Source organism: Neovison vison, chromosome 1 (assembly GCF_020171115.1).
Source record: "Neovison vison isolate M4711 chromosome 1, ASM_NN_V1, whole genome shotgun sequence".
NCBI lineage: Eukaryota > Metazoa > Chordata > Mammalia > Carnivora > Mustelidae > Neogale > Neogale vison.
Window position 1 is genome coordinate 243,867,846 of NC_058091.1, and position 27,581 is coordinate 243,895,426.

At 39.2% G+C, this 27,581-nt stretch overlaps 1 protein-coding gene across 1 annotated transcript in view; it reads right to left on the reverse strand.

Moving 5' to 3' along the window:
* Nucleotides 1–27,581, reverse strand: part of DDX46 (DEAD-box helicase 46) — a 70,657-nt gene that overhangs the window by 16,215 nt on the left and 26,861 nt on the right. Inside the window, exons 12-18 of the mRNA XM_044227310.1 lie at nt 27,473–27,551; nt 25,618–25,700; nt 14,339–14,503; nt 13,452–13,614; nt 4,762–4,955; nt 2,042–2,179; nt 1,601–1,750 (exon numbers count right to left, since the gene is read on the reverse strand). Coding sequence (XP_044083245.1) covers nt 1,601–1,750; nt 2,042–2,179; nt 4,762–4,955; nt 13,452–13,614; nt 14,339–14,503; nt 25,618–25,700; nt 27,473–27,551 — 972 coding nt within the window. The remainder of the gene's footprint in view (nt 1–1,600; nt 1,751–2,041; nt 2,180–4,761; nt 4,956–13,451; nt 13,615–14,338; nt 14,504–25,617; nt 25,701–27,472; nt 27,552–27,581) is intronic.

Consider the following 27,581-nt stretch of genomic DNA (forward strand, 5'->3'; position numbering starts at 1 on the left):
ATTTTGTAATGAAAACATGCTCTTCTAAAGCTATAGCTTCTTTGGGTCCAAAGGATACTCTGTAAAACCACGAATATGCTGAGTTCTCAGGGTCCCTCTTCACTGGGTCACAAATAATGCCATTAGCTAAGACCATGACATCTGAAGTAAGACTGGAATGGGTACAGACCCAGCTCATTCCATTAACTGCTATGTAAATCTGAAAAGATTATTTCTAAGTCTCAGTCTCCTCAATTATAAAATGGGAATACTCTTTTGAGTATCTACCTTGTCTGGATAATGTGCAGAACTAAATGAAGTATTCCCTGTAAAGCATCTGACACAATGCATGGCACTTAGTAACACTCAAAAATGCTAACTATTACTGCTTTTTGTTTTTTAAGTAAGTTCTACTATACTCAACATGGGTGGGGCTTATATTCAGGACCCAAAGATGAAAACGCACATGTTCAACAAACTGAGCACCCCCAGGTGTCCTCCTAACTACCATTAATGACAATATAACGATTAAGTTTGACAAACTAAAAGTATTAGTACTGATATTACTACTAATATTAGTACTGATAGTACTGTCATGGGGAGCCAGGGACTCTTCACGCCACTACGGGGGATGCAGACTAGTATTCACTTTGCAGGAAGACAATCTAACAATGTTTCAGAACCAAATTCGATACACCTTTTAGCCTAGCAATTCCATTTACACATTCAACTTCAACTTAATCTGATGAATGTGCAAAATTAAATGTGCAAGGATAAGCAGTAAAGAACAGTTTATGATTAAATATATTCCAAATATGAATATACAGAAACAACCCACATATTCGAAATTAGGGGTTTGATGTGGAACATCCATATAATGAAATATTATGTAACCATTAAGAATAATGTAAGAGGGCGCCTGGGTGGCACAGTGGGTTAAAGCTTCTGCCTTCGGCTCAGGTCATGATCCCAGGATTCTGGGATCAAGCCCTGCATCAGGCTCTCTGCTCAGCAGGGAGCCTGTATCCCTTCCTCTCTCTCTGCTTGCCTCTCTGCCTACTTGTGATCTCTGTCTGTCAAATGAATAATAAATAAAAATCTAAAAATAATAATATTAATGTAAAAATGAGGGGTGCCTGGGTGGCTCAGTCAGTTCAGCATCTAACTCTTGATTTTGGCTCAGGTCATGATCTCAAGGTCATGGGAGTAAGCGCTGGTAGAATCTGTGCTCAGCAGGGAGCGTGCACAAGATTCTCTCCTACCCCTTCCTCCACTTGGGTATGCGAGCACGCTCTCTCAAATAAATAGAAATAAATCTTTAAAAATTCACTTTAAAAAAATGCAAGAATGAATTTATTAAAACGAGAAGATTTTAACCTAAGACTATTGTTGTAAAGAAGGTTTATAAAGCAGCATGGCCTCATTTTTATGAAAATACATAAATATGGATAGGGCATAGGAGAATATACACAGAGACAGAGAAAGGGTGGGGAAGGGCACATACCAAAAAGGTTTGCAAGAACTGGCTATCTCAACAAGAGATAAGAATGGTTAAGACCTCCAGGACGAAAGCAACAATGCTTCAACTGGCAAGAATGAGGCTTAGAAAAAGTACACTTACGTCAACTGCAGCATCCTCATCATCTGAATCTTGCAGGCCGAGAGCCGCTTTTTGCAACTTTTTCCTCTCATTAGCCAAAGCTTGTTCTGTTTCATCAAACTTGAATCCCTTACCAGAGAACCCACTACTCTTTTTAATTATTTTTCCTTCCTTTCAAGGAAAAATAAAAAAGGTTAGTTTCATACTAAAAAGCTGTAGTGTTCAAGAACTTAGGAGTAATTATTTTTCAAGGTCATACAGGTCAATGTAACAAAAAGTTCATCTAGTACAAGAACAACAAAAAAAGAACTGCGTAATACTGAGCTGAAGCAAGAGAGGATTTTGTTTTCACTCCTTTTCCCCTCCTAAAAAGATAAAATAATCCCATCAAGGTTTACAAGTATTAAATATTCAACACAATAATGAGCTGCATAAAAACAATGGGAGTTAAAAAAAACTCACAGCTTTCTGCTGATCTTTGAAATCACTCCAAAGTTTCTCCAGATCAGGAGGTACTGCAGTTCCCGACAATTCAAGAGCTTTAATTATGTCACCGGCATAGCGAGCTTGATCTTCTGTGATAAAAGTATATGCATAACCCTAATGAATGATGAAAAAGTGTAACTATTAGGCACTAACAACATGACTCTTACTCAGATCACAAGATAAAATCTGAACCTAATATATCCTCTTAAGACTATCTTCATCACTAAAGAATTTTTAAAAAAGGAGAGTCCTACTAAATTCTTTAATGCTACAAGTGAAATATCTAAGTTTAATATTTAAAAATAAGCAAAACCAAGGGCGCCTGGATGGCTCAGTGGGTTTGGCCTCTGCCTTCAGCTTGGGTCATGATCTCAGGGTCCTGGGATTGAGCCCCGAATCGGGCTCTCTGCTCAGCGGGGAGCCTGCTTCCCCTTCTCTCTCTGCCTATTTGTGATCTCTCTCTCTCTCTCTGTCAAATAAATAAATTAAAATCTTAAAAAAAAATTCTGTAGGAAGGTGGTTTCTTTAAAAAAATAAGCAAAACCAGAAAATGTGATTTCTTCATGTATATAGAATTATGATTAGATAAATGCACAAATGCACGGTCATGCATAGGAATTTTAATATAGTACATTATTTTTACCCTTTCTGTTTGCATTCCTTTCCTACACGACCTACTTACTGTACCACTCTATTCCAACTAACTTGTATTAACTTTCTAGGATGTATGTATTTCCACATATTTTTTCCCCTACATAGATTTTTTTTTTAAAAGATTTTATTTATATGACAGACAGAGATCACAATTAGGCAGAGAGGCAGGCAGAGAGAGAAGGGAAGCAGGCTCCCTGCTGAGCAGAAAGCCCAATGCAGGGCTCTATCCCAGCACCCTGGGATCCTGACCTGACCCGAAGACAGAGGCTTTAACCCACTGAGCCACCCAGGCACCCCTCCCCTACACAGTTTTTTAGACCAATAAAAGATTTTAAAAATTTGTGTGTGCATATATGTATTTGTGTGTATGTATGTACATACATACATACACATGCACAACTCTAGCCTTTTTCTTGCCTGAACCACAAAGCTCCTGGAGGGACACCTGGGTGGCTCAGTCCATTAAGTGTCTGTCTTTATTTCAGGTCATGATCCCAAGGTCCTAAGACTGAGTTCTGCGGTAGGCTCCTTGCTCAGCGGGGAGCCTGCTTTTCCCTCTACCTGCCACTCCCCCAGCTCGTACTCTCTCTGACAAAAAAATAAAATCTTAAAAAAAAAAAGACATGTGAAACCTAAGGCTTTAGAGAATCCCCAGAGAGATGATGTAGCTGACTTATCTTTTTATAATATACATATGTGTGTATATATTATATATAATATACATATGTGTGTATACATCTTTTTATAATATACATGTGTATATATATACTTGTATATATATACATGTGTACGAAAAATATATATACACACACACACATACACAAAAATGAAGTTAGTTGTATCAATTCTTTTTTAAGGTCTGTATGCACACACACACACACACACACACACACACACGACACACCCCATATGACAGAGATTGGATGTGGACCAAAAAGGCTACAATTTTTACTATGAGCCCCTGTACACACTTTCCCAAATATATAGAATAACTCAGGTTAAAAGAATAAGAGCCATCACTACTTATTAGCTGTGCAAGCTTGGGCAAGTAACTTAACTTTCATGTGCCTTAGCTTTTCTCATCTATTAACTGGGTAATATTATTTACCTCAAAGGGAAATTGTGAGGATAAAGTGAGACAGTATGTATGAAAAGTACTGAAAACAACACTTCGAACTCCATAAGAGCTACATAAATATAGCCTATTGTTATTAACATTATTGCTTCACTATGTAGAAATGTCCAGGATTGTATCATCATCATCGATGCTTCTAACAACAAAATATTTTGCTGCCTTCAAGAAGAATGACATAGACTTAAAAAAAAAAAAGAAAAAGAAAAAGAATGACTTAGACTATATACTTAACCAGACTACAGACAAGTTTAAAAAGCAAGTAATATACATAGCAAATGGAGTGGACCAGGGGAGTAACGAGAAAAAAGGGTGACAGTTTTGGGGAAAAGTATACTTTATGGTCCTACATGGTAAAAATATTAATGAAAGGGGCGCCTAGGTGGCTTAACAGGTTAAGCATCTGCCTTCAGCTCAGGTCATGATGCCAGGGTCCTGGGATCTAGTCCTGAATTGGACTCCAGGCTCAGCAGGGAGTCTGCTTCTCCCTCTCCCTCTGACCTTCCCTCCCCTGCTCACATTCGCTCTTTCTCTCTCAAATGAAGAAATATTGTAAAAAATTTAAAAAAAATTAATGAAAGATCACAAATTATATACATGTATGTATATACCTACACAGCCGACACAGATAGTTTTAGGTAGGGTAAAATAAAAAAAAAAAAAAAAAAACCCTAAAAGAGGACATAAACAATTAATACTATCTGCCTAAATAGAACAGCTGGTTGGTTATCTGACAATTTTAATAATACTATATACAGAAATGATAAATATCAACTAGTCCCCATACTCTGATAATTGATCATTTTCAAAATGTCCTCATAACTCTTATTATTTACTGCTTAAAATCCTACCCAAAAAAACCCTCTATATTTTATTATAATGGAAATCAACTTTAAAAAATTCTTTTTACTTTATTGCCTGCTCTTCCAGTCCGTCCTGCTCTGTGCACATAATCCTCATAATGGTTGGGGCAGCTGTAATTTACTACAAGAATCAGATGTTTCACGTCTAGACCCCGAGCAGCAACAGAAGTAGCTACGAGAAGTTTGCAGGTCCCATTCTTAAAGTCATTTATGATGCTATCTCTGTCATATTGATCAATGCCTGCAAGTAAATTAAAAAAAAAAAGTTATAAAACCACACACTGCAATTAAATTTTTCATTTCCTCAGAAACAGAAATAAGTTAAACACAGAGTAAAGTATAAATCCAACATACACTGACCACACATCCACCAACAACAGTATAAAAATTAAAACACTAAAGGCAAGATCAAAGGCTACTGCTATTAATTCATTTATGAATCTTCCAAATCTGCCCTTGTAGGGTTCCCCTGCTTGTGTATAAGGGTTATAAATGCGTAAGTCCCATCTCAGATTCATTTACCTATACCTGTTCGGCAGATAAAAGCCAGGTACATTCAGCCTACATTAACAGGATTCATATCGTTCTCTTTCTCTTACGGGTCAATTAGAGCCTTGCCAACCATTGTTTTTCCGAGCACCAGAAGCAGCATCACATGGGACACTGTTAGAAATGCAAAATCTCAACTCCTTCCCCAAACTACTGAATCAGATACTACATTTTTAACAAGATCCTTAGGAGATTACACTTTCCTATTAAAGTTTGAAATACATTGGTTAAAAAGTATACACGCAACTGGTTAAATATGTTACCCAAAGAGCCTCGAGGGAACTGATAAAGGAGAATGTAAAATGCCAAAATGTTCTACTGTAAGATACTCAGACTACAAACTGATTTTATGATGGAGAATTTCTAGTAATTATAAAATGGAATGGGGTAAATTCTCAAACCTTGATACTGATTTCTGCAGTAGGAAATATCCTAAGACTTCACATAAGATTTGAGTTTAAAAATACAGAGAATACTGGGGCACCTGTGGGGGGTGGTGCTCAGTGGGTTAAGCTCTGCCTTCGGCTCAGGTCATGATCTCAGGGTCCTGGGATCGAGCCCCGCATGGGGCACTCTGCTCAGCAGGGAGCCTGCTTCCCTCTCTCTCTCTTTCTGCCTGGCTCTCTGACTGCTTGTGATCTGTCTGTCAATAAATAAATAAAAATCTTTTTTTTTTTTTAAAGATTTTACTTATTTATTTGACAGGCAGAGAGGCAGGCAGAGAGAGAGGAGAAAGCAGGCTCCCTGCAGAGCAGAGAGCCCGATGCGGGACTCGATCCCAGGACCCTAGGAGCATGACCTGAGCCGAAGGCAGAGGCTTTAACCCACTGAGCCACCCAGGCGCCCCAATAAATAAAAATCTTAAAAAAAAAAAAAAAATAGAGAGGGGCGCCTGGGTGGCTCAGTGGGTTAAAGCCTCTGCCTTCGGCTCAGGTCATGATCTCAGGGTCCTGAGATCGAGCCCCGCATCAGGCTCTCTGCTCAGCGGGAAGCCTGCTTCCCCCCTCTCTCTGCCTGCCTCTCTGCCTACTTGTGATCTCTGTCAAATGAAAAAATAAAAAATCTTTAAAAAAAAAAGAGAATACTTAACATCTATGTATGTATCAATGTTAATTAATGTTACCTAAAACTTAAATGTACTCTTCAAAGACTGAATTAAAGAAAGTATTTGGAGCTAATGTCAAAGCAAGTGGAATCTAACACTGACCCCAAAAGTCTTACAAGAAAAAGTAATGGAATCAATATCGATATAAATTAAATTTAAAAGGTGTGAAAGCTTTTTAGACTGACATATCCTGACTACTTAACTCAACTGCACGTACCTTATTCCATGAAGTGAATATAATATACTAAGTGAAGTATATGGGATACCTGTCCAACAATTAACCCTCTTCCTTCTATTTCGTTTTTGGGTTTTTTTCCCTAAAGATTTTATTTATTTGACAGAGAGAGAGATCACAAGTAGACAGAGAGGAAAGCAGAGAAGAGGGGGAAGCAGGCACCGCGCTAAGCAGAGAGCCTAATGCGGGACTCAATCCCAGGACCCTGAAATCATGACCCAAGCCGAAGGTAGAGGCTTAACCCACTGAGCCACCCAGGTGCCCCAACCCTCTTCCTTTTATACATAACCCCAATTTCATTCAAATATCCACCCAACACACGGTCATGTATATCAAACCAGACTTGAGCCTAATTCTCAGTAGTAGGATGTAAATGAATCCCCCTCAGACTTTCTGCGCGAAGGCTGCCTTTATAGTCTTAAAATTAATAAAGATCAAACTCAGAGAGGTTTACTTTATATAAGTCATCTCTATCTATATTTAATGTGTTAGAAACTCTAACTGGGGCACCTGGGTGGTTCAGTCAGTTAAGTATCTGGCTTCAGCTCAGTTCAAGATCTCAGAGTCCTAGGATCAAGCCCCGTGTCACACTCCACTCTCAGGGGGCTGAATTTGCTTATCCCTCTCCTTCGTACCCCCTCAACCACTCGTACTCTTTGTCTCTCTTAAGTAAATCAGTAAAATCTTAAAAAAAAAAAAAAAAGAAAGAAAGAAAAAGAAAGAAACCAGAATGGAGAAAAATTTTTAAGTAGTTATTACCTTATTTAAAAATTTTTAAAAAGCAATTATGTATTACAATTGATAATATTTTTGTGAAAACAACCGTTCTGATATAGTAGAGTAATTTATTAAGATGCTTCACAACTTTGTAAATCTCTTTAATGTCTGGCTTAGTAGAGGACAGTTCCATGTTGTATCTTTTGCATCCAATCTGGTGTAATATAACATGCCATGAAGCCTTTAGAAAACTACTCTATTCACTCCTAATGGAATGAAAGTGGAAAAGGCAAAGCACATAATGAGATTATTACACAAATACTTGTGGTCTCATGAACCTCTGAAATTCTGAAAGACCTGCAGGAGTACAATACCTTAAGAACCATTAATCATTCTGTTTGCTTACGAATGATTTAGGCATAAGCATGTGATGCAATTCTGACAAAAAGAGACAAGAGAAGTACAGGAAGGAAGGAAGGAAAATGTCTTACTTACAGAAAAAACACATTTCTGGGGTGCCTAGGTGGCTCAGTGGGTTAAGTATCTCCTTTGGCTCAAGTCATGATCTCAGTGTTCTGAGATCAAGTCCAGCATTGGGGCTGTGAGTCTGCTTGTTCCTCTGCCCCTCCCCCCATTCATGCTTACTCTCCTTCTCTCTCAAATCAATAAATAAAATCTTACAAAAAAAGAAAAAGAAAAAAAAAACATTTCCCTCAATGAAGGAGAAACTTTTTATTGGGCCAACCCTCCTGCAGAGAACAACTACGAATTCTAAATAAAATCTAAAAAAAAGGAAATAAAAATATATATAAACAGGACTTCAAAATCTAGACTTTTGTGCATCAAAGGACTACCCAGAGGGTGAAAAGACAACCACAGAATGTGAGAAAACATATGTAAATTGTACATCTGATAAGGGACTGCTATCTAGAATATATAAAGAAATCCTACAACTCAGCAATTGGGGGAAAAAAAAAAAACTCATTAAAAATGGGCAAAAGCGGGGCATCTGGGTGGCTGAGTGGGTTAAAGCCTCTGCCTTCGGCTCAGGTCATGATCCCAGGGTCCTGGGATCAAGCCCCACATTGGGCTCTCTGCTCAGCAGGGAGCCTGCTTCCTCCTTTCTCTCTGCCTGCTTCTCTGCCTACTTGTGAATTCTGTCAAATAAACAAATAAAATCTTTAAAAAATAATAATAATAAACAAATAAACAAGTTATCTTTAAAAAATGGGAAAAGCCTAGAATATTTCTCCAAAGAGGATGTACAAATGCCAAATAAGCACCTATAAAGATGCTCAATCTCAGTTATCAGAAAAATGGAAATCAAAACCACAATGACACACTACTTCACATTCACCAGCAGAGCTTTTACTAAAACAAGAGAAAATAACAAGCTATGCTTGGGCGGCTCAGATGGATGGGCATCTGCCTTTGATCTGCCAGGTCATGATCCTGGGATTGAGCCCCATGTTGGTCCTGGGACTGAGCCCCACTTGGGCTCCCTACTTGGTGGGAAGCCTGCTTCCCTCTCCTTCTGTTGCTCCCCCTTCTTGTGCCCTCTAGCTCTCTCTCTCTGTCAAATGAATAAATAAAATCTTGAAAAAAAAATCTTTTTTAAAAAAAGATTTTATTTATTCATTTGACAGACAGATCATAAGTAGGCAGAGAGGCAGGCAGAGAGAGAGACGGGCAAGCAGGCTCCCTGCCAAGCAGAGAGCCTGATACAGGGCTCGATCCCAGGACCCTGAGATCATGACCCGAGCCGAAGGCAGAGGCTTACCCCACTGAGCCACCAGGCACCCCAAATAAATAAAAATCTTTAAAAGAAACAAAGGAAAAAAAGGGTCAGGCTATGGATAAACTGGAACCCTACAGCACTGCTGGTGAGCATACAAAATGGAGCAACGGCTATAAAAAATAGCATGGTGGTTTCTCAAAAAGTTAAAAATAGACTTACCATATGACCCAGCAATTCCACTTGCAGCTATACACCCAAAAGAAATGAAAACGGGAACTCCAACAGATACTTGTACACCAGTGTTCAAAGTAGCATTATTCACAGAAGCCAAAAGGCAGAACAACCCAAGGGTCCATCCATAGATGAATGAAAAAAGGAAATGTGGTATATGCATGCAATGGACTATTAGTTAGCATTAACAAAAAGGAAATTCTTCTAACACCATACTTAAAAATAAACTCAAAATGGGTTAAAGAATTAAATGTGAGAACTGAAACCATAAAAATCCTAGAAGAGAGCACAGGCTCTCTGACACCAGCCAAACCAACATTCTCATAAATACATCTCCTGAGGCAAGTGAAATAAAAACACAACTGAGCCTGGCTAGCTCAGTCAATGGAGTGTGCAACTTTTGATCTTGGGATTGTAAATTTAAGCCCCGCACTGGCAAAGAGATTACTTAAAAATAAAATCTTTAGGGACGCGTGGGTGGCTCAGTTGGTTAAGCGGCTGCCTTCGGCTCAGGTCATGATCCCAGTGTCCTGGGATCGAGTCCCACATCGGGCTCCTTGCTTGGCAGGGAGCCTGCTTCTCCCTCTGCCTCTACCTGCCACTCTGTCTGCCTGTGCTTGTTCTCACTTCTCTCTCTATGACAAATAAATAAAATAAAATCTTTAAAAATAATAATAATAAAACAAAGAAGGGCACCTGGGTGACTCAGTCGGTTAAGCATCATCAAAAAGAATGAAACGTATTTGCAACCATGTGGACGGAACTAGAGGGATTACGCTAAGCAAAATAAGTCAGAGAAAGACAAATACCATATGCTCTTACTCATATGTGGAATTTAAGAAACAAAACAGATGAGCATAGGAGAAGGGAGATCAGAGAGGGAGGGGAGATGAAGTCAGAGAAGGAGACAAGATGAAGTCAGAGAGGGAGACAAACCATAAGAGACTTTTAATCATAGGAAACAAACTGAGGATTACTGGAGGGGAGGGGAGAGAGGAGATGGGGTAACTGGGTGACAGACATTAAGAAGGGCATGTGATGTAAGGAGCACTGGGTATTATGTAAGACTGATGAATCACTGACCTCTTCCCCTGAAACTAATACATTATATGTTAATTGAATTGAAATTTTTAAAAAATCAGCAGAAGACATGAACAGACATTTGTTCAAAGAAGACATCTAGATGGTCAAGAGACAAATGGAAAGATGCTCAACACTGCTCATCAGGGAAATGCAAATAAAAACAATGAGCTATCACTTCACACGTGTTAGAAGGGCTAAAATCAACAATACAAGAAACAACAAGTGCTGGTAAGGATGTGGAGAAAAAAGAATCCTCAAGCACTCTTGGGGGAATGCAAATTGGTGTAGCCACTGTGGGAAGACTGTATAGAGGTTACCCAAAAACTTAAAAATAGAACTACCCTACAATCCAGTAATAGCACAACTGGGTATTTACCCCAAGGAATTAAAAAAACACTCATTCAAAAGGACATATGCACGCCTAGGTTTATAGTACTATTATTTAAAATACAGAAGCAAGGGAACCTGGGTGATTCAGTCACTGAGCGAGCGTCTGCCTCACACTACAACTCGGCACCTCACACTACAGCCTATTCCTGAGAGTAAAAGAATTTTCACATTTGCCTTGGATTGGCAAATGTATTAAAAATGGAAAGGAAGGGGTGCCTGGGTGGCTCAGTGGGTATAGTGTCTGTCTTCGGCTCAGATCATGATCCCAGGTCCTGGGATTGAGCCCTGAGTTGGGCTCCCTGCTCTGTGGGAAGCCTGTTCCCTTTCTCCTACTCCCCCTGCTTGTGTTCTCTCTTGCACTGTGTCTCCCTCTGTCAAAACAAACAAACAAATATGCAAGTAAATAAATAAATAATTTCAGAAATAAATAAATAATCAAAGAAAAAATGGAAGCAGCCCAAGTATCCATCAATAGATGAATGGATAAAGATGTAGGGTGTGAGGTGCCTGGGTGGCTCAGTGGTTAGGCCTCTGCCTTTGGCCCAGGTCATGGTCCCAAGGTCCTGGGATCGAGCCACGCATCGGGCTCTCTGCTCAGCAGGGAGCCTGCTTCCCTTCCTCTCTCTGCCTGCCTCTCTGCCTACTTGTGATCTCTGTCAAATAAATAAATAAAATCTTAAAATAAAAAAAAAAGATGTAGAGTATATGTATGCATATATACAAGAAACAGACTCTTAACTAGAGCACAAACTGAGAGTTACAACTAGAGATGTGGGGGGGGGTGAAATAGGTGATGGGAATTAAGAGTACACTTACGACAAGCACTAAGTGATGTGTAGAATTACTAAATCACTATATTATACAACTGAATGTAATACAGACTGTGTTAACTATACTAGAATTAAAATACTTACTAAAAATATAAGAAATTCTGGGGGTACCTGGGTGCCTCAGTCAGTTAAGCATCTGCCTTTAGATCAGGTCATGATCCCAGTGCCTTGGGATCAAGCCTCACACTGGGCTCCCTGCTCAGCGGAGAGTCTGCTTCCCCCTCTCCCTCTGACTGCCTCTCTGCCTACTTGTGCTCTCTCTCTCTCTGTCAAATAAATGAATAAAATCTTAAAATAAATAAATAAATAAATAAATTCTGATACATGATAAAACATCAATAAGCCTCACAGAAAATTATGCCACTGATTTATATACTTAAAAAGAGTTAAAACAGTAAATTTTACATAATGTATATTTTATCCCAGTAACCAAAAAAGGGGAAAATATGAGTTATTTTCAAACATTAAAAGTTAACCAAATATATACCGTCAAAGTAACTCAAAGCTCCTTTAATTACATCCACAATGACATATGGTATGGTAGACTGTATTCTTCAAAGATGATAGCAGAAGTATGGCCTATTGTATATACTATTCTGCATAGGGAATGACCCTCGTTATCAAGAACTGGGAGTCTATGCCTCTATCCCCTTGAATCTCAGCTAGTCCTGGGACTATTTTGACCTACAGAATATTGTGAAAATGAAAGTTCTGCCAATTCCCAGTACCATCCTTAACTGGCCTAATCAGCTTCTGGTCCTGCCTTCCAGCCAGGTAGTCCCACGGAGAAGTCTGCAAAGGGAAGCACCCTTTGCAGACAACTGGCCAGCACCCCTGGCCAATTGCCTTACTGAGCTCAGTCAAGAGCCAGGGCCAACAAGCCAGCCACCTAAGTTAGGGCAATTTGGAAATGGACCCCCAGTCCCAATTAAGCCACCCCAGTAGATACAACATGAAACAGAAACTAGATAATATGTGCTGAGCTACACCCGCAGAGCAGATTTATAAATAAATGACATTTGCCACTAAATTTTGGGGTGGTTGATTACAAAGCCACTGACCACCAGATAAGTCCCACATACATTTAACAATGGAAATGTTACATCAAAACCAAAATGTTGGGGCGCCTGGGTGTCTCAGTGGGTTAAGCCTCTGCCTTCGGCTCAGGTCATGACCCCAGGCTCCTGGGATCAAGCCCCGCATCGGACTTTCTGCTCGGCAGGGAAACTGCTTCCCCCCTCTCTCTGCCTGCTTCTCTGCCTCCTTGTGATCTCTGTCTGTCAAATAAATAAATAAAATCTTTAAAAAAACAAAAAACAGAAATGTTATTTTCAATTAAAGGTCTAATGTAGGGCGCCTGGGTGGCTCAGTGGGTTAAGCCGCTGCCTTCAGCTCAGGTCATGATCCCAGGGTCCTGGGATCGAGTCCCACATCGGGCTCTCTGCTCAGCGGGGAGCCTGCTTCCTCCTCTCTCTGCCTGCTTGTGATCTCTGTCTGTCAAATAAATAAATAAAATCTTTAAAAAAAAAAAAAAATAATAAAGGTCTAATGTAAATCATGAAAATTCTACGTAGCATGGCACAATGGAAAGGATTTAATATGAAACAGAAATGTTAAGTTCAATTTCTCTTTATCTGATTAATGGCTATATGGTTTGGTCAAACCAATGTCTTCTTTCCTTTATATCTCTAAGATGGAACAACAATAATACTGAACTTCCCCATAGAGTTGTGAATAAAAACTGAGATAGATGGTATGAAATCTGGCTCTAAATTACAGTACATGGTAAATATTATCATTCAGAACACAGCAGTGCTTGGCCAAATTAATTACTCAACAGATACTTCACTAAACATTACCTCCGTGAAGAGACATGCAAGGATAAGATGCTCTCATTAAATCTTTCAGAAGACCATCAGCATGTTCCTGCTTATCCACAAATATAATGACAGATCCTGATTCTTGATAATGGCCAAGAAGCTCAAGTAACTTCAAGAATTTCTTTTCTTCTTCAATCACAATCTGAAAATATCAAGTTGTACCAAGTTAATGGGAGTAAAAATGCAAATATATCTCTTAAGCAAAAATATTTATTTTATTTGTGACAAATGGCTAAATGACAACATCTTGCTATATCTTTAGGAATGGGAAGTAAAATGTTGATTTTAACCAATTAACCAGTAAAACAGAACAAAAAAAAAGTCTAACTTTGAGAGAAGGGACTTGCCAATGTGAGCAAACCATCATCTAGTTCCCTCTGCCTCTTGACTTCACATCCTATTAACTAAAGAATAAAATAGGTATATGATATTTCCATCCACCAGTCCCATCTTTTCTAAAGGGAGGAACTAAAAAGAGCATTTTAAACATGCTGTTGTGGGGTTCCTGGGTGGCTTGGTGGGTTGGCCTCTGCCTTCGGCTCGGGTCATGGTGTCAGGATTCTGGGATCAGGCACCATGTCGGGCTCTCTGCTTGGTGTGGAGCCTGCTTCCTCCCTCCCTTCCTCTCTACCTGCCTCTCTGCCTACTTGTGGTCTCTGTCTGTCAAATAAATAAATAAAAATAAAATCTTTAAACATGCTATTCCAAGGAACTGCTTATTCAAGTTTATCAGATAAAATATTAATGGCTGAGCTGTATCCTATTTAAGATTAGATAATTACCTGCCTTCATCACAGTGATTCCCAAAGGATCACATACTGCCTAAACATTCAAGAAACTGAGGATTTCCTAAAGATTGTACTCACCACTTGTTGTTCCACATCTGAGCAAACCACACTTCTGCCTCCAACTTGCACTTCAATGGGTTTACTCAAGATTCGGCGAGCCAAAGCCTCCATAGCTCTGGGAAAAGTAGCTGAAAACATAACTGTCTGTCGATCAGGACGGACATTATCCACAATGCGCATGACCTAAAAACACATTGCAAATAAATATGGTGAGTATAGTCTCCAAAAATCGTATGATGTTAAAACCAAATAGAATAGGCACGTGGGGGCGCCTGGGTGGCTCAGTCGGTAAGAATCTGCCTTTGGCTCAGGTCATAATTCCAGGGTACTGGGATCGAGCCCCACATCCAGCTCCCTGTTCAGCAGGAAGCCTACTTCTCCCTCTCCCACTCAGTCTACTTGTGTTTCCCCTCTTGCTGTGTCTCTCTCTGTCAAATAAATAAATAAAACCTTAGAAAAGAGAACACAAAAGAAAAGAAAAGGGGCACCTAGGTTGCTCAGTCAGTTAAGCATCTGCCTTCAGCTCAGGTCATGATCTTGGGGTCCTGGGATCAAGCCCTGCAACAGAATCCCTGTTCGGTGGGGAGTCTGCCTCTCTCTATCAAATAAATAAAATCTTTAAAAACAAACAAAACAAAAAAAAGTGGCACCTAGATAGCTCAGTTAAGTGTCTGCCTTGGGCTCACGTCATGATCCTGGGGTCCTGGGATCAAGACTGCTTAGCAGGGAGCCTGCTTTTCCCTCTGCTCCCCCACTGGTGCTCTCTATCTCAAACAAATAAAAACTTTTTAAAAATAAATAAACAAAAATAACCCCCGACACACACATAAAAAGTAAATTTTGAGAACATTGATTTTTAAAATTATTACCTTCAAATAACTGATTTTAACCCATAATTTTCTTTGTTCCGTTTCCCCCCTCCTAAGAACAGGAACTACAGTTATTCACATATTTAGGAGCCATCTGTTACCTCTCTCTCCCAACGATCTAACATCCAATCCACCAACATATTCAGTATTCTCAATCTTAAAACTTTATCTGGGGGCGCCTGGGTGGCTCAGTGGTTAAAGCCTCTGCCTTCGGCTCAGGTCATGATCTCATTGTCTTGGGATCGAGTCCCGCGTCGGGCTCTCTGCTCAGCAGGTGAGCCTGCCTCCTCCTCCTCTCTGCCTGCCTCTCTGCCTACTTGTGATCAGTCTGTCAAATAAAAAATCTTAAAAAAATAAAAAATCTTAAAAAAAAAAAAAAAAACTTTATCTGGGATACAACTATTCTCCCTTGGTATCACTGTTTTCTGTCAGTTATTCAAAACATTTTTGTTGAGCTACTGTATCGTAAAGCATTTGCTCTAGGTGCTTACAATATGCAGTAAAAACAGACAAAACCTTGTCTTCATGGAGTTTGTATTTGAAGGAAGGTGGACAGATAAATACATTATGTGTCAAAGACTGATATAAGCAACAGGAACACAGAGAACAACGAAGGCTGACATACTGTTGAGGGGTAGGATAGGTACCTCTAGGACTCTTGTGATGCCTGGTATAAACCAGAAAAATAGAAGTAATGATCAGGGAGAGAGTGGTGAGAAACTGGAATTTGGAATGGATAAAGGTCTTGCCAGGAATACACAGAATTCTAGGACATTTTCCCTCCAATCAATGATGTGAAATCTGTGAAAGGAGCAGTCCTACCCAAGGCACTTGGAAATCCTGGGTTCCTTCCCTAAACCTAAACATCTCTTATCTGGATTATTCCAACTATCTCTCTTCCAACTCCTACCCACCTCTACTGAATTTTTAAATCATAAATGAAATTTTAGGGGCACCTGGGTAGCTCAGTCATTAAGCATCTGCCTTTGACTTAGGTCATGATCCTGGAGGCCTGGGATCGAGCCCCACATCAGGCTCCCTGCTCAGCTGGGAGCCTGCTTCTCCATCTACCTCTCCCCCAGCTTGTGTTCCCTCTCTTGCTGTCTCTCCCTCTGTCAAATAAATAAATAAAATCTTTAAAAAAATTAAAATAAATGAAATTTTATCAAATGCCTTTTCCACATTTTAGATAACAGTATGGTTTTCTCCTCTATTCTAATAATAGGGTGGATTATACTTTTTGATTTTGTTTTTTTCTTTTTTTAAGACAAGATTTATTTTACTTTAAAGATTTTATTTATTTATGAGAGAGAAAAAGCATAAGTACCAGAAGGGGGCAGGGGAGAGAAAAGGAGACTCCCTGCTACGCAGGAAGCTGGATGGACACGGGGCTTGATTTCCAGGGCCCTTGGACCACGACCTGAGCAGAAGGCAGACGCTTAGCCAACTGAGCCACCCAGGTGACCCAATTTTATTTTAGAGATAGAGAGTATGTGCAAATAAGGGAAGGGACAGAAGTAGAAAATTTTCAAGACTACCCACTGAGTACAGAGCCCACTGCAGGGCTTGATCTCAGGACTTGTGAGATCAGGACCTGAGCCAAAACCAAGAGTCAGTGATTAACCAACAGAGCCACCATGGTGACTCTTAGTTGATTTTTCTAATATTAAACTAGCCTTTGCATCTAAACAATACTAACTTCAATGTGATTTATTATTATAAGCATTTCTATATTTGGCTCCCTAATATAATTTTTAGGGGTTCTGCATCATTGTACATTAAAATATACCTTGTTTGATTGAGATACCAATATTATATTGGTCTATAAAATTGAAACTGCCACTACGGAAAACTCTGACAGTTTCTTAAAAAATTAAACATAAATTACCACACAATTCAGAAATCCTACCTCTTGGTAGAAATGAAGACATATGTTCACTTGTAAGCAAATATTCACAGCAGCATCATTCGTAACAGCCAAAAAGTAGAAATAATCCAAAATACTGATCAAACAGTTCATGGATAAACAAAATATGATATATATCATTATGACAGAAGACTAACCACTCAGCAATGAAAGATATGCTATAAGATGGACAAACCTCAAATACATTATGCTGAATAAAATAAGTTAGATGTGTAATACATGAATTTTATATGAAATGTCCAGAAAAGACAAATCTATAAAGATAGAATGTAGATCAGCAACTGCCTCAGACTGGGGTAAATACCGGAAATGAGTAAAAGTAGGCACGAGGCATCCTTCTGGTGATGGAAATGTTCTAAAACTGGATTTAAAAGAAATAAAACTGGATTGTGGTAATAGCTGCACAAATGCGTATTACACTAAAAACCATTGTATTATACATTTAAAACAGCTGAATTTTTATGGTATATAATGAGGACTGAGAGCCCTTTTAAAAATAAAAGATTACAGGGGTGCCTGGGTGGCTCAGTGGGTTAAAGCCTCTGCCTTCATCTTGGGTCATGATCCCAGGCTTCTGGGATCGGGCCCCGAGTTGGCCTCTCTTTTCAGTAGGGAGCCTGCTTCCCTTCCTCTCTCTCTGCCTGCTTGTGATCTCTGTCAAATAAATAAATAAAATCTTAAAAAAAAAAAAAAGATTATAATGATCTTATAAACTGTTGAGTATTCATCCTTTTTCATACTTTGAAATGATTAGGAATATAGTTATTCCTTGAATATTTGGTAGAACTTGCTAATAACATAGGAACTGGTGGCTTCCTTGTGGGAAAACTAAAAGCTGATTTCTTTAATTAATGTAAGACTATTGCAGTGTTCTTATTTTTTAGTCTGTTTAATTTAAAGCTTTCAAATGTACTGGCATACAAAAAAAGATTAAAAAAGCAAGAAGGGAGAGGTGTCTGGGTGACTCAGTTAGTTAAGCATCCAGCTCTTGATTTTGGCTCAGGTCATAATCTCAGGGTTGTAAAATCATGAGATTAAGCCCTGAACCAGGCTCTGTGCTCAGCAGGGAATCTGCTTAGGATTCTCTTTCCCTCTCCTCATTCACAGGCACACTCTCTCTTTCTAATCATATGCACACTCTCTCTAATCAATAAAATCTTTAAAAAAATAAAAGCATGAGTTTTATGGTATGTAAATACCCCTTTATTTGCCAGTAAAACAAAACAAAAAGCAATAAAAATGTTTTAAGATGGTATTAGATTAATCAACCTCAAGAAAGCAGAATCCCATGCTAGCAGTGAGGAAAAATTGAGAACAAAGCTGTTCTTCCCACATGGAGGTGAAAGGTGGGGCGCCAAAATAAGAAGGAGAATTGATACAAGGTCTGCTTAAGAAGCATTCAAAAAAAAAAAGGAATGGACCTTTTTCTCATCCTAGCCAACACTAAAGGTTTAGCTTCTGGAGAGACTAAAACAAGAGCATGACTGGATGAACCAAGGATAACATCCTAAGAGGAAAAGCATTAAGTAAACACATAATGCTTGGTGCTGAGACTCCCACCTCTCCCTCAGGGCCTCCTTCCCAACCCAAAACGGGAGACAGACCTTCCTATTCCAGGCAGAAGACTGCCCATTATTCCTCCCGGGACAGACAAGCAGAAGATACTCCCCATCCAAAAGAAAGACCCAACCAGCTCATAACACAAACTCAGAGTAAGTCCTGCTCTGGCACAGAGAGCTTTGAATTTTAAGCTGCCCTTTCTCCCTTTAACATAAGTAGAAAACTACAGATTCCCAGACATCTACAGAATGCAGAAACCAAAGCAAAGAGAAAAGCAACTCAGAGGACACAAATCCTATATAGGTAGAAGGCAATCTTTAAAAATGTGTCATTCAGGGTGCCTGGGTGACTCAGTGGGTTAAGCCGCTGCCTTTGGCTCAGGTCATGATCTCAGGGTCCTGGGATCGAGTCCCGCATCGGGCTCTCTGCTCAGCAGGGAGCCTGCTTCCTCCTCTCTCTCTATGCCTGTCTCTCTGCCTACTTGTGATCTCTCTCTGTCAAAATCTTTTTAAAAATAAATAAATAAAATAAAATAAAAAATAAAATAAAAATGTGTCATTCAGGGGCACTTGGATGGCTCAGTCATTAAGCATCTGCCTTCAGCTCAGGCCATAAACCAGGATTCTGGGATGGAGCCCTGCATGGGGCTGCCTGCTCAGCAGCAAGCCTGCTTCTCCCTCTCCTACTCCCCCTGCTTGTGATCCCTCTCTCACTGTCTCTCTCAATCTGTCAAATAAATCTTAAAAAAATATTTTTTTCTTAAATGCATCATTTAGGGGTGCCTGGGTGGCTCAGTCGTTAAGCATCTGCCTTCAGCTCCGGTCATGATCCTGGGTCCTGGGGATTGAACCCCACATTGGGCTCCCTGCTTGGCGTGAAGCCAGCTTCTCCCTCTCCCACTCCCCCTGCTTGTGTTCCCTCTCAGTGTGTCTCTCTCTGTCAAATAAATAAATAAAAATCTTAAAAAAAAAAAAAAAAGTCATTTAAATGAAATCTTCCCATTTGCAATGACATGGATGAACCTACAGGGTATAATGCTAAGCAAAATAAGCCAGTCAGACAAAAACAAATACCATATGATTTCCTTATATGTGAAATTTAAGAAACCAAACAAACGAACAAAGAATAAAAAAAGACAAAAAAAAAAAGCAGACTTAAAAACAGAATAAACTGGTGGTCAACAGAGGGGAGGCAGATGTAGGGATGGATGAAATAGGTGAAGAGGATTAAGAGTACACTTATCAGGATGAGTACTGAGTAATATTGTACTGAATATTGTACACCTGGATACTGTACACTTGAAACTAATATAATACCATATACTAATTATTCTTGAATAAAAACAATTTTTTAAGGGGCGCCTGGGTGGCTCAGTGGGTTAAGCCGCTGCCTTCGGTTCAGGTCATGATCTCAGGGTCCTGGGATCGAGTCCCGCATCGGGCTCTCTGCTCAGCAGGGAGCCTGCTTCCTCCTCTCTCTCTCTCTCTGCCTGCCTCTCTGCCTACTTGTGATCTCTCTCTAGCAAATAAATAAATAGGGTGGTTCAGTGGATTAAAGCCTCTGCCTTCAGCTCCGGTCATGATCCCAGGGTTCTGGGATCGAGCCCCACATCGGGCTCTCTGCTCAGTGCGGAGCCTGCTTCCTCCTCTCTCTCTGCCTGCCTCTCTGCCTGCTTGTGATCTCTGTCTGTCAAATAAATAAACAAAATCTTAAAAAAAAAAAAACAAAAAAAAAAAACAATTTTTTAAAATTAATCACTTAAGTGCTCGCTTTAGCAACACCTTTACTAAAAAAAATTGTAAAGATACAGAGATTGGTATGGCCCTTTAATGCAAGAATGACACAGAAATTCATGAAGCCTTCTATTTAAAAAAAATAATAATTTAAGAAAAGATATATTCTTGGGTTACTGATCTTTGGGGACCTAACAAGGTGAGAAGCAAAGGCGAACTCTTTGTTGGTCCCAGAATGATGGATCCCAGGACAGCAGCTGTATGTCAAGCAGGGAAAACAACAAACCATGACTAGAACAGGTCAACAGGCTCTGAAAAAACTCCTTAAGGAAGATGAAACAAACAGAAAACTTGACGTGTTTCAACTATTTGATAGATTTATGTAACTAATAGAGTTTGGCATTTAATTAGTTTTAAATACATAGAAATCCAGTCAACAAACATAAAAAGACAATTATCTCTGGAGAAAACAAAAAGGTATAGAAGAAATTAAAAATAATCAGTTTAATACACTGCCCAGCTCTGAGTAACATTTAGATTGTCATAATGTTATATACTGATTCAATTAAAGTAACAACATAAATCTACTGAAAAAATAAAGGATGAAAATGATGCAAGAATGTGACAGGAGGAAGGGAAACAAGAAATTACATTCTCGGGACGCCTGGGTGGCTCAGTTGGTTAAGCAGCTGCCTTCAGCTCAGGTCATGATCCCAGCGTCCTGGGATCGAGTCCCACATCGGGCTCCTTGCTCAGCAGGGAGCATGCTTCTCCCTCTGCCTCTGCCTGCCTCTCTGTCTGCCTGTGCTCGCTCTCTCTCCCTCTCTCTCTGACAAATAAATAAATAAAATCTTTAAAAAAAAATAAAATAAAAATAAAAAAAAATAAAAAAAAGAAATTACATTCTCCCATGGGAAGTCATTAAGTAATATAAAAAACAGAAAAATATAAAGGAGAAATAAAAGCACACTATTTAGAGAAGTAGAATACCACAATAATCAGCTAAGAGATTAAAGAGAAGTAGAGAAGTAGAGAAGTGCACCTCTGTGCACGTGTAACCATTAAGACTAAAAATGTAGGGCACCTGGGTGGCTCAGTGGGTTAAAGCCTCTGCCTTCGGCTCAGGTCATGATCTCAGTGTCCTGGGAACAAGCCCTGAATCGGGCTCACTGCTCAAGCAGGGAGCCTGCTTCCTCCTCTCTCTCTGCCTGCCTCTCTGCCTGCTTGTGATCTCTGTCAAATAAATAAACAAAATCTTTAAATAAATAAATAAATAAATCAAAACCCAAATTCCTACCCCAGCTGTACAGGATCTTATATGTTCACCATGCTCACACCATCAGTACAGCTTTCTGTCCTCATCCCCTCCTCTCTCATACCACATTCCCCATTCTTTATTCTGCGCTGGGGACACTGGCCAAGCAAGCTCCCACATCACGGCATTTGTATGGGTGCTTTGTCTGTAACACTTTTCTAACAAATATCCCCACGGCTCAATTTCTCACTTCATTCAGGTCCCAGTTCCTGTGTCATCTTACCTGCAACGCTTCTCTTGAATTTCCTACATAAAATGACAACATTTTCAGAATGACTGAAGTACATTAATGAAAATTAGCAATCATTAACCATGCTAAGTTTGATAACATGAATTTGGTAGTAATATCATTGCAAACTCATACAATGGTCTTCAATGGTTGCAAATTTTAGGACATTACATACAAAGCATTGTGACTTCCAGATATCTGATCATCTTAAGTCAAAGAACTGCTCATTTAGTCTCAACTTCTTACATGAGAACAAGGATCAGAAAATTCACATCAGGGGCTCCTGGGTGGCTCACTGGGTTAAGCCTCTACCTTCGGCTCCGGTTATGATCTCAGGGTCCTGGGATCTAGCCCTGCATAGGGGGGGGTGCTTCTCTGCTCATCGAGAAGCCTGCTCCCCCAACCCCCACCTGCTGCTCTGCCTACTTGTGATCTCTCTGTCAAATAAATAAAATCTTTAAAAAAAAAACAAAAAAAAACTTATTTTTAAGTCTAATGTAATACTTTAGATTAGAGGAAACAGATTAAGGGATGTAATTACACTTGGCTGGCCCTCCCGTGCCCCACTGCATGCCCCAAGTTTTTATGATCTAGTCCAAAAAAAAAAAATTTTTTTTTAAAGGTTTTCTTTATTTATTTGACAGACAGAGATCACAAGTAGGCAGAGAGGCAGGCAGAGAGTTGGTGAGGAGGAAGCAGCTCCTTGCTGAGCAGAGAGCCTAATGCGGGGCTCAATCCCAGGACCCTGGAATCATAACCTGAGCTGAAGATAGAGGCTTTAACCCACTGAGCCATCAGGTGCCCCTAGTCCAGGGTAATTTTTACCAACATAGATATCAACATCTCAAGGACCCTGTTTGTGATTTAAAAATTGGGGTGGGGGAGCAGGCCAATTATCCAGGGTCCCTGAGTGGCTCAGTTGGCTAAGCATCTGCCTTCAGCTCTCTCTCAGATAAATAAAATCGTTTTCTTCCTTTTATAAAGATTTTAGGTATTTATCTGACAGAAAGATAAAGACAGCGAGAGAGAGCACACAAGGAGGGGGAGTGGGAAAGAGCTTCCTGCCGAGCTGGGAGCCCAATGCAAGGCTCGATCCCAGGACCCTGGGATCATGACCTGAGCCAAAGGCAGATACTTAACAACTGAGTCACTCAGGTGCCCCAATAAATAAAATCTTAAAAAAAAAAAAAAAAGAAGGGAAAGAAAATAAATCCTGTTATCCGTCATACTAAAAACTCTTCTTTTGGCACTAAAGAGTTAAGTTTAAAACAACACACAAAGATTTGGCCGAACACCTTTCGGCCTGCCAGCCTGTTCACACTTCAATGAGGAAAAGTAGAGTCCTGTACCTTCTGCCCATGTCATTGCACAACGTGTACATCTATTGCATATTTATACTCAGAAAGATATATATTTAGCGGCCATGATTTATTTCCCCATGTTCATTATTTTCTTCAGTACTGAATCGTGTCTGGAGGGATACCGCCTGCCCACTCCACTCTAGACAGAAGACACTCTGCAGATGTGCGTTCACCAGCACCAGCTTTGATTCACAAGTGAGTGTCTTTACTTGCTTCACACCCCAACAGTGGTCTGTGGCACTGACCCCAACCCAGCACTTTTTAATCTACACTACAGCTCACAAAATAATCATTAACTTACTCTTAAAACTTCTTCTCTTCAACAGGTTTTAGTGAGCAACAAACTACCACTCAGCATTTCTACCTCAGGTACTTAGGGAGATGTAAGCACTAAGGGCAAGAGATGATTGACACTCTGCGTACCAACGGGAAATGTTTGACCTCTTTCTGGCAAAGCTTAATTGATCGACCAGAAAGGCCCCATCACCACACCTACCTTAAACACTACCATAAAGTCTAAGATTCCCTGGGAGTTGGACAAACATTAAATGGATCTAATTCCATCCTCCAACTGATTCATCAATTTCCCTGCTCTCTTTCCACACATGGACCACGTGCCTCTACCAAAAGACGTGGATGAAAAGCATATTCAGTATCTGCCCTCTTCCCAACATCACCTGTTTCATCTCCAAGTAATGTTTATCCAGACCTTTTATCACATTATGCTCAGATACCTCTTCATTTAACTTCCCAAGTGGGTCCCAGGTCTACTCCTCAATGATTCTTTCAAGTAACAGATATTTTTCAAAGGATTAAAGGATGCTATCAAGTCCTCTACTCCAACCTAAATATTCCTCTTTTCTTTAACTATTTCTCACATGGTCCTGTTTACTCTTATGCACTCTTCTGTACCTCATTTAGATTGTGTTCCCTAAATCTAAACACACACACTATGACAGGCAATACATTTCTGGAGACTTACATGAATAAACTGAAAAGACTAAAGACCACTTTAACTGTGCCCCCTTTTTTTCCCCCTTTATTTATTTATTTGAGAGAGAGAGAGAATGCGAGAGAGCACAGAGGGGAAAAGGTCAGAGGGAGAAGTAAACTCCTGGCGGAGCTGGAAGCCCGATGCGGGACTCGATCCAGGGAGTCCGGGATCATGACCTAAGCCAAAGGCAGTCCCTTAACCAACTGAGCCACCCCAGCGCCCGGTGTCCCTTTCTCATACTCCACTTCAATTAACAAATTAGCAGTTTGGTTTTTTTTTTTTTTTTTTGCATCTGTAACACACTGATAACTTACATTCCTTATCTCATTAATAAAAATACTACTGGGGTGCCTGGGTGGCTCAGTGGGTTAAAGCCTCTGCCTTCAGCTAAGGTCATGACCTCAGGGTCCTGGGATCAAGCCCCACATTGGGCTCTCTGCTCAGCAGGGAGCCTGCTTCTGCCCCACCCCCACCCCCAGCCGGCCTCTCTGCCTACTTGTGATCTCTGTCAAATAAGTAAGTAAAATCTTAAAAAAAAAAAATTAATTAAAAATTAAAAATACTAAAAAAAAATAATAAAAAAAAAATTAAAAATACTACCTCTTAACATATGTCCCTCTAAGTTTTTATCACTGAAATTTTGTATCTGACAAAGAGTGTGCATGAGGAATATGAAAATCTAAAGTAAACAAATGCTCTGGGCCTTCATTTTTACATTGGGAGAATGTAAACAGCATGTGCTATATTGATCATGAAGTAATTAAATGCATGAAGTAAAGGAATTTATTTAAAAGGACAACGAGGGTGCCTGGGTGGCTCAGTCGATTAAGCTTCTGCCTTCAGCTCAGGTCATGATCCCAGAGTCCTGGGATTAAGTCCCACATTTGGAGCCTTGCTCAGTGGGGAGCCTACTTCTCCCTCTCCTGTATCCCTCCCCCGACTTGTGCTCTCTCTCTCTCAAGTAAATAAAATCTTAAAAATAAATACATATTTAAAAACATGTAAGAAAAGGGACAATGAAAACTATAAAATATGAAAGCTTAAGTTTCTATTACCAGCACTTCAATTCTAATTTTACCAATGATGGTTTTAAAAGACCTACACAGAAAGCCTGCATAAATACCTTCTGAACCTATTATGAGGAATTCAAAGCATAAATACCTATTTCAATTCCATATGTGCTCAATTTACTATGTAACAGCACAACAAAATGTGTGTGAAAATTTCAGACACCATTCGAACAATTCATTTTCATGGTAGTTACAAGGTTTATTTTACAGTTCAAAACACTATGACATTTAGTGATTACCTGTGGTTCAAAACCCATGTCAAACATTCTGTCTGCTTCATCTAAAACAACGTATGTGACTCTTCGAAGATTTGTGACCCGACCTAAGATGAGGAAAAAAAATAAAGACAAAACGAAAACTAAAAAATCAGTCATAATTCATTTTATGACTACCAAGAACTTAAAAAACTGTAAAGGGAACTAAAATGCCTGACTTAACCAGAGGGGTAAGTTAGGTATGTTTAAACAGTGAAACAAAATTTTGGTCTACAAGATCTTAATCTAATGGCAAGTACTTTCTGACAATGGGTATATGAGGCCCTTTATTTTGTCAAACTCGTCTCTTGCATACCATCATAGGGCCTGAAGGACCTGTAAAATTCAGAAAACAGCCCTCTCCAAAACACATCATAAAACTAAGACTGAGATGAAGCATCGAGCCACATCAGCCATTATCTGACAGCATCACCTAGGAAAAAACATATTAGAGATTACAGCGTATGTGTGGAAAGCAAGTTCCAGTGCTAACTATTTTAGATGCAGAAAACTTCCTTTTTATATTAATTCATAAACTACTTCCATATAGTTAGATGCTTCTAATGGGCACGTCAAGATATTAATGAGAAGCTATTCAACATCATCAGATAACTACAGTACTACATAAAAACTATAATACCAAATGTATTGCATATATACTTTTTCCTATACAAAGATATAAGTTCAATTTTATTAAACACTCCCACTGGTTTAAATAGTTGCAAAGCACTTCTTAGCCAGAGAAAACAAAATACATACACAGGAAAACCTTTCTAAAGGATTAACACAAGCATTTCTATCAACTGAAGAATCAATCACCTGGCAAAAACATGTATAAAATAGTTATTCAATATAAATCAAAAGGACAGATAAAGGAAAAAGGTAAAATTAATTAAGATGAATGTCAGGAGACTTAATCAATGCAGCATTGAGAAAAAACAAGGGATTATTTTATCAGTATTCAACCCAAAACTTTTTGTATGCTGTACAGGCACAGAGATTTATCGAACAACTTCAATGTCACTTCACCAACATCATGGAGAATTAGAAGTAAATGTATACAGAAATTCAAGCAGAATGCTATGAAAAACATGCATTACTTACAGTTTTTAATACTCTACTATGTATATACTGAATACTGCAATGGAAACCTTTGAAAGCATTTTCTTCAAAAAAATAAGAAATGAAGCCAAAATAAATGCTTTCTAATATTAAGTATTCCATACTAACATCTGCAGCCCCCATTAGTTCTGCAAAGTTGGGAACAGCATTAAATGACCTACCTTGGATGGCTTACGTCTCGGAAGCCCAGTTCTATAAATCTTGAAGGGCCTTTCTCCACAGAAGTTAAATAATGTCAACAGTTTAGTAACAGTTTTGATAGGGAATAATTTAACAAAGCACAACATATGGGCTAAAAAACATGCAATATTTATAAAAGATAACATTTCTTGAAGCTGCAATACCTTAATTTATCCAGTATTGTTAAGAAAATACTAGCTCCTGTAGAGAAAAAAGTCTAAAGTTTAGAATAATAATAAAAAGATAGTTCACCCCCGCACCGCTGCTAAAAGCAAGGCTAGACCAAAATTTGATTAAGAATCCATGTTAAAGGCTAAAAAGATGAAATGGAGTTAGTTCTGAAAAGAAGTTGTAAATTAAACTGCAATAATCTTATGAACACTTGCAACAATAAGCTTGTTGCAATATAAATTTTAAGATATTACAGCTTTAAGAAGAAATATAAAAACACTTTGGTGATTTCTTGTATCTGCTTTAACAAAAATGTACAGAATTCAAAAAATAGAAATGAGAACAAAAAAAAATACCCCTGACTTACCACTGTTAGCTGCTAACATGTCAATCATTCGACCAGGTGTGCAAACAATAATTTCAGCACCTCTTTTCAGCTCAGCAATCTAATGAAAAAGATGAAATTTTACTATCTA